Source organism: Lygodium microphyllum, chromosome 16 (assembly GCF_053477565.2).
Source record: "Lygodium microphyllum isolate KBCC chromosome 16, Lygodium_microphyllum_v1.1.10, whole genome shotgun sequence".
In the NCBI taxonomy this organism is placed as follows: domain Eukaryota; kingdom Viridiplantae; phylum Streptophyta; class Polypodiopsida; order Schizaeales; family Lygodiaceae; genus Lygodium; species Lygodium microphyllum.
The window spans coordinates 14,021,330-14,029,431 of record NC_141150.1 but is presented as its reverse complement, the minus strand read 5'-3'; the positions used below and the strand labels follow the sequence as shown (position 1 = coordinate 14,029,431).

The 8,102-nt window shown below is 41.2% G+C and overlaps 1 protein-coding gene across 1 annotated transcript; it reads left to right on the top strand.

Annotated features, from left to right (window-relative positions):
* Window positions 1-5,908: 5,908 nt before the first annotated feature.
* On the top strand, window positions 5,909-7,274 carry LOC148022549 (cypmaclein-like). The gene is made up of 3 exons (XM_087695496.1): window positions 5,909-6,211; window positions 6,366-6,441; window positions 6,885-7,274. The coding sequence occupies exons 1-3, from the start codon at window positions 6,146-6,148 to the stop codon at window positions 7,064-7,066; spliced, it is 324 nt and encodes a 107-aa protein (XP_087551622.1). The 5' UTR covers window positions 5,909-6,145; the 3' UTR covers window positions 7,067-7,274.
* Window positions 7,275-8,102: the final 828 nt, after the last annotated feature.

The window sequence follows — 8,102 nt, the reverse complement described above, 5'->3', positions numbered from 1 at the left end:
ATGACATGTATTTACCATTTTTATAACTAAATTTTTTCGAAGGTTTGAAACCTTCTTCCTTCAATTTAGAAGGTTATTTGAAAAGAATTGCAATTCACTTTACATTAAACCTTGGTTTTTTGTGAAGAGTGGGTGGCTACATCGTACGACACCCCCCCCCCTTTGGAAATTGGAATAGCGACTCTTGTTTGGACTTGCTCTTTTTTGGGTTGGAAGTTCTAGAGTTCTTATTGAGTGGGGTGGAAGGAAGATTCCTCTTGTGGAGTGCCCAAAGGTCCATCACTTTTTGTGGCCGACGGACAGCCTTTTTCATGCCCAAAAGGTTTCGTTATTATTATTATCTGACGGCCGAGAAGCCGCCATGCAGCTCTCGCTCACACACGCGCGCACACGCACACAAGCGCACTCTCTCTCTCTCTCTATTGCTCACACACACAGAGTACACTCTCGAGTGTCTCTCTCTCTCTCTCTCTCTGTCTGTGCGCCTGTCTATCCAGGCTAGCTGGCTAGCACTGCCGCGTTTCTCCAACACACACAGGCACAGCTCAGCATGCGCTGTTGGCAAGTGCTACTTGGATTATTCTTTGAAGATTGGCAGGCTGCCGATATGACAGGATCTCCTCCTCCTCCTCAATGCTCAATGCTCATGAGTCATACATGAGTCCCTCCCCCAGTCCCCCTCCCCTGAGCCCTCCTTCCTTGAGAAAACCGCCATAGACCCTTCGCATTCTGCAAGTTGCAACTCTCCAATTTCCATGTGTTTTTGAAGATTTTCGACACGTGTTCGCGCAGGCCCCCCTCCTCACCGCCTTTGCATTCCAAAATGTACGTAGCACCACACATTAGAAACCATATTTGGTGTACGAGAAGGGGAGCAAAATGGTAAAAAAAAATAGTTAGCGTGGTGTCACATACCTCTCATCTAAACTTAAACTTAATGAATCACATGACACCCATCATTACAAACTATATGGTATAGGGTAAGGGCCAATGATCTAATACTTTTCTTTAAAAATCCTGTGAGGCCTTCTACAACAGCATCTTTTGAATTTTTGACGAGGGTGTCCTTCTTTTTACGTCTATTTTGGGTATGACACATGATCACCAAACCTCGAGCTACTCAACTAGGAATCAAATTGAAAAGCTCATGTAACAGATGTAGGTATCCTACCAACTAAGTTGTCACTAGGTGGACCAATAGTGCAATAGCTACTTCAGACCCAAAGCAACTTGGATGTACAAAGCATCGGAAATTGAAGGTGCCACACAAGAATCCCTTTCTTCTGAGACCTAAGGAGGTGCACCGAGTTTACTGCATGCCACTACCCCTAGCAATCCTTAGTAACCCTTACTTCTCAAGGGTACCTCATGTTTCTATGAAGGGGCCATGCCAGCTACTATTAGTATTAAGTTAAGAAGAGTACCCTTGAACGTTGTTAAATATAACTTTTCTTTTGGATGCATTATACCCTTCTTTAAAGCATCGAATCCCTTGAGAGCATAGTCCTTAGAACTAAGGATTGCCTCAACGAGCAACTTCATCATGCCTTCATCCCTTAAGATTATTTGATTTTTAGTATTTTCCCTTTGGTGAAGGGGTGATGTCTCAAATAATAAGACACATATTGTGCATTCAAACATTAGCCGATGCCGGTATTTCTTTTTCTCTTGTACTAACTTTGATGGTAGCAAAGAATCAAGCCCTTAAAAATGAAAAAGAAGAAAACTTAGAATGTGTTAATTTACTAGGGGTAATCTCCCTCAAGAACACACAAGATTCCCTTAACCACTACTAAAGCATAACCTTACTAACAATGCTAACAAAATAACAATATTATCATACTTTAGAAAGTAATTATTAGCCTTCACAACAAGTGACTCAAAGGTACATAAATTGCAACATGAAATTGTTTGTAAAAGAAGGGCCTTCTAATTATGGCACGAATGTAATGGAGTATGAGCTTGCATGTGTGCTTGAAGTAAGTGTCCACATCATGATGAAAAACCATCTCAACAAATTAAAGCTTGTGTTGTTTACCCATATCAAAACCATTGTATTCTTAGGCCTAACTAGTCCTTTCAAAGTGTAATACAACTTAAGCATATGAGATAAACTAGCTAGCTTGGCCCATGCTGCAAGCTTATAATGAGTGAGACTTGATCCTCATATATAGACTACCTACATTTGTGTCAACAAGTCAATGCCAAGAAGCTTAAAAATGTGTTGATGTTAAGTCAAATGATCCACACAATTCAACTCATTGTACTTAGTGGACATACTCGATGTGTGTGTGTGTGTGTGCGTGCGCGCGCATGCGTGTGTGTGTGTGTGTGTGTGCATGCGTGCGTGCGTGCAGACATTCTCAAGGCAAATTTCCTATATTATTACTGGGTCATGAAGAAAGCAAAGTGTTTAGGTTCTTTTATTATGAGAGATGTGCAATTTATAAACCAACACACACCATAATTTGCATTCCAAGCCACAATTGAAGATCCAAATAAATAAGATGCAAGTGCAAGTTTGCATGATGGTCTTTACATGCATTTAAGTATTCAACTTAGTTGAATACATGAGAGTGTTCCTACTAGAGAATCCAAAATTATGTGACCTTGACAATTCAATTGCTACTCATTGCTATGATTCTTTTTGTTTGTAGACATTCTTTTTTGAGTGCGGTTTTGAGCATATTATACTTGACATCTTTTCACATTTATTTATCATAGAGTTTTATTCAAATAGAGAAAAAGGGGCTAATGGGATAATAATTGTTGTTTGGTATGTTACATGCACTTTTGATACAAAAAGCTACTTCTCCATCAATGTTAAAGAGCACATTTGTAGTTTTTGTTGTCCAAAATAAGGTGTGTTGCAACGTTTAACACACACACACACACACACACACACACACACACACACACACACACACACACACACACACACACACACACACACACACACACACACACACACACACACACACACACACACACACACACACACACACACACACACACACACACACACACACACACACACACACACACACACACACACACACACACACACACACACACACACACACACACACACACACACACACACACACACACACACACACACACACACACACACACACACACACACACACACACACACACACACACACACACACACACACACACACACACACACACACACACACACACACACACACACACACACACACACACACACACACACACACACACACACACACACACACACACACACACACACACACACACACACACACACACACACACACACACACACACACACACACACACAGTTTTCATTATGTTCAATAAGTTAGTTATGCGCATGTAATGCTAGGGAAAGTGTGTGGCACCTACTATTGTAATTTGTCACCTATGTAACACCTCTTGAGTGAAGAAAACAATATCTCTTTTGAAGCTATGTTATATGGGATGTTATTGTTTTCCTTATGTCCATTAAGTTTGATTTGCACATGCAAAGCTAGGGAGAGCTTTATACAACCCAATATTATAATTTGTCACTAATATAACACCTCTTGAGTGATAAAAATAGGATCTCTTTTAGAGCTATATTATACATGATGTTATTCTTTTCATTATGTCCAGTCAGATAGTTTTGCACATACAAAGCTAGGAAAAGTTTTGCAGCACCTAATATTGTGACTAGTCATTGATATATCACCTCTTGAATGAGTGAAAACAATACCTTATTTAGAGCTCCATTATATCACATGTTATTGTTTTGTGATAGATAAAGAGTGATAGATAAAGAACAAGCATTCCTTCTAAATGAATCCTTTGTTGCTATAGGAATAATTGTACATCCCCTCCCTCCCTACCTGCCTTTGTCCATCCCTCCTACCTCTCCCCTCCCCTGCTCCCTCTACCCCTTCCTCCTTGTACCTTCCTTGATCCCTTTTAAGCATCTTTATTAGTCAAATAAGTGTCACTTTTCTACAAAACATGGAACATTGCAATTGATCACAAGTTTGCAAGTGCAGGAAACCTATTTCTTAAGAGCTCTATATAATGCATTTTGTGTACCCTTTCAGAAATAACCTATTTAACATTTATCAAGTTACACACTCTCCATTTTCCCTCAATTATTGTATACTTGACCCTTAAATTTTGGTCCTATGGAGCTAACAAAACTATGCTAGTATGACGTTCTCGATTTTGTTCTTTAACATGAAACAACTTAGAAGTAATATTAGGATTTAGCCATAAACATGGTTGTCATAATACACATTCTTTCTATTATGTAAAGCATCCTAGAGGTGATAGAAGTTATAGTTTAGATCAATGTAAATCATTGCATTTAATTTGAGAAAATAATAATCTATCAAACTTTGAAACATAAGAGCTCATCTTTCCCTAATACCAAACCACCAAGAGACTATTCCATTTGCATATATTTTGAGAGATTTACTTTGCAATGTTTATGTACATTATCTCCATGCCAAACTTGATTTCATTGATTAAGGACCACCTTATTTTAATTTTCATACATTCGCATAAATCTTCATAGAATGTAATAAGGATATAATCAATTTTTGCAAATGTTCAAACTGTAAAAGATGTTTATAGAGAAACACCCAATGTAGTGGGGCTTTTCTTGAGCATGTTAGAATTAAAGTCCTTAAAGATCTACAAACATGTTGGTTGATCTCAATGCGGGCAATTAACCACTGCTATCCTTTTGTGTAATCCAATTGGCATTTAGACTCCCATTTCAGACAATAGTACATTTGTCAATGTCCTTTATCCATGCATGATGAATATGGTTATAAGTTGACCATATATTGCTCATTGTCACATTAAATGAAAGAAACTTTATAGTGTAGACTCAGCCATATCTACCATATGAGCTTTTGTAATATTCTACCTTGTAACCTAGGATAGTAAATCTTCGTACTTGACAAGCAAACTACAGGTTGAATTTGCTACTCCAAACGAAGCACTTTAGGAGTTTCAAACGTGACATAAAAGTATTGGTGGTTCTTATGGGTATATTACTACTCATCCCGTTAGATGGGTCTGAATTGAGACATAGAAATACTAAAGATTTTTATGCATGTTGTGCTCCTCACCCCATCATCAATCTTGCTAGCCATAGACATGTATGATGTTTGGAGCCTTATAAAGAAGTGTGTAATTTAAAGTCAAGTTGTATTGTTTCCACTTATGGTTCCCTAGAGACTTCTCGTGTCTCTTTTTGCATACTCTTATTTTATGCATATTCATGTCCTTAATGCACTTACGTGCTGTATATTCATGGGCCTAATGCATCGAGCTGTGGTTTAACAATTAGCATGAGATGGTTTGTTGTATGTATTACTACGTCTTTCAAGGTAGCCATTTTTGTTATTATTAATCTCTAACAAAGTATTCATGTCCTTAATGCACTTACGTGCTGTATATTCATGGGCCTAATGCATCGAGCTGTGGTTTAACAATTAGCATGAGATGGTTTGTTGTATGTATTACTACGTCTTTCAAGGTAGCCATTTTTGTTATTATTAATCTCTAACAAAGTGTTCATATTAATGATAGTAGTAAGGTAATCCATACATGCGAATTCATGTGGAAATTAGGTCCAAAGGACATAGAACTTGTTACACACCCATAGTTTGTTAGGGTGAAGGTGCCAATAGAGACGAGTAGCGTGTGAACGGGCTTCTTGCAGTGGTGGGCGATGAGGGGGGAGGGTGAAACGTGGTTGGAGGGGGCGGCTCGTGTCGGGAGGCCGCGTGCTTGCTGTGAATCACTGGTTTTCTTTTTCACACAAGCTGGCAGAAAAAAACACACAGCGCACAGACACAGACAGAGAGAGAGAGAGGGGGGGGGGGGGGGGGGGGGGGGTGCGCTTCCTCGCTTACGTAGCAGCTTCCTAGTGGAACACTCCTCTAGGCTAGCTACCTAAACCTTTGATCTCACTCTGTATAAATTTGCTTCCTGCCTTCATCTCTCACCTCAGCTCCTGCCCGCCTTCTCGTATCCGAGCTTCCTACTGTCAGCCGTGCTCCCATAACCAACACGCCGGCATTACCCTCGGACGCCTTCTCTTCCCATTTTACTGTGCTCACCTTTTGCCTCCGCTAACTCCGCCATGGCAATCCGTCACCTCTCCCTCAAGCTTCTTGCAGTTGCCCTGTTGTTGTGCGCGTTTTGCCAAGTAAGTACCGGCGTAATGCTCTGACGTTTCTCTGGCACTCTCTTGCTCTGACTTGTTCCAAGCGCCCCAGCAGCATTGCCGGTGTTGTCTTCCTGGGTTGTTAGTATCCTTCCAGACCTGCTAATTAGCTCGTGTCTGTATGATGGTCTTGCAGGATGCTTACTGCAGAGCAGAGAGCCCCACATTCGATGGCGGCCACCTGTATGAAGCCAGGCATTTGCTGTCAATAGGTAAGGACGACCTCGAGGCCCTCCTCACGATATCTCATGGGTTGCTCATTGTTTGCACCCCCTACACAATGCCACTCACATCTCCATAACTTACGCCTTGTGCATTAGTAATTGGGATCTCGTGTTTTAGCTGTCCGATCAGGCTTGAGGGTTAGATAGTTGGTTAGCACTGTGGTACAAGTAAGGATTGTCGCTGTGGTTGTCAAGTCCCATGGGACTCCCTGTTTGGAAGTTATATTGTTAGTAGTCATGCAAAGTATTGTGGCCTCTAGCTACAGTAATGGCGAAAGGACTAAGGACCGTTCATGTAGCAAAAGGAAGGGAGCAATGTGTCTATGGTAAAACGAATCCCTGTTAAGTGCCCGCAAGGTTGCAGTTCACCCGCAATAACAGATCGTTAGCTTATCTCGTCTTAACGATGTTTTACCGATTTGCATGCGCAGATTGTTCCAAGATGTGCGCGTACCGGTGCAGTAAGTCGAGCCGCCAGAAGATCTGCATTCCTGATTGTAATGTGTGCTGCAAGACGTGCAACTGCGTGCCCTCTGGAACTGCTGGAAACCGAGAGGAGTGTCCCTGCTACGCCAAGCTTAAGAATTCCAAGGAGACTGGCAAATGTCCCTGAAACGCTCGCCACCCTGGCAATATATGTATGCATCACCAGTGTCTGTAGGCACCATATCTCCGCATGTCTTACGTGACCCTGTAATCTTTTGAATTCTTCACTCATATGTTCTCTTAGTGTGTTCTGTACAAGACAGCCATCTCGGCTCTCTTGACCATCAATTTTGCTACAAATAAATCTGCTGCATTCATCTCGGCTTTCTTGACCATCAATGGACTCGTGAAGGGAAAATACATTTCCGTAATTATTATAAGATGCTACAAATGCGCAGTATCCAAGTGCGTGTCACGAAATTGGTAAAGTGCCACAAACATGGAGTGCGCTTTCCATTACCATAGTTATCTATCACTGAACCGAGCCGACTGTCACTACATCAGACTAGACTAATTGCAGTACACGTACGTTGTTATCCCTTTTGCCACGGTCTTACTCCCCACTGCTCACTTTACAGACGCAAAGTCTGTCGACGCTGTCCTGGGTCTCGACATGATAGACGAAAGCAACTGTCTTGATTCATGTGCTAATTGCACTCCTCCCGACTAGTCTCCCGAGCGTTTCAACCGTATAATGCCTAAGTTTGTTTCTTAGCGATGCAAAAAATGTGTTTATACGAAGGTGTTGTTTGTTCGCACGCTACCATGTCGTTTGCATGTTTAATATAGACATTGACTTGATCGTGTACTCGATAGATGTAAGCTTTGTGAGACAGAAGTCGCGTGCGCGTGGACTGAAGTAAATGTTTTAGATCTCACATGACAAGGTTTTGCAAGAACCTTAGTGCCTAATCACCTCGTAATATATATAATATCCATGAAAAATGATGGAGCCAATTATGATGGAGCTAGACAATATACTCTACTTAACAATTCTCCCAGAATATTGCGTTTGACGTCCTGGTGATAGTCACAATTCTCTAAACTTCCATCCACCTTGTTTACGTTGCTAGCCCTACATATGAGAAACGCATGTGGTAGGCGATTGTGCTCACCATGCCCGTCCAAGTCTTTAACATTTTACAATGACACGATAGAGGCCT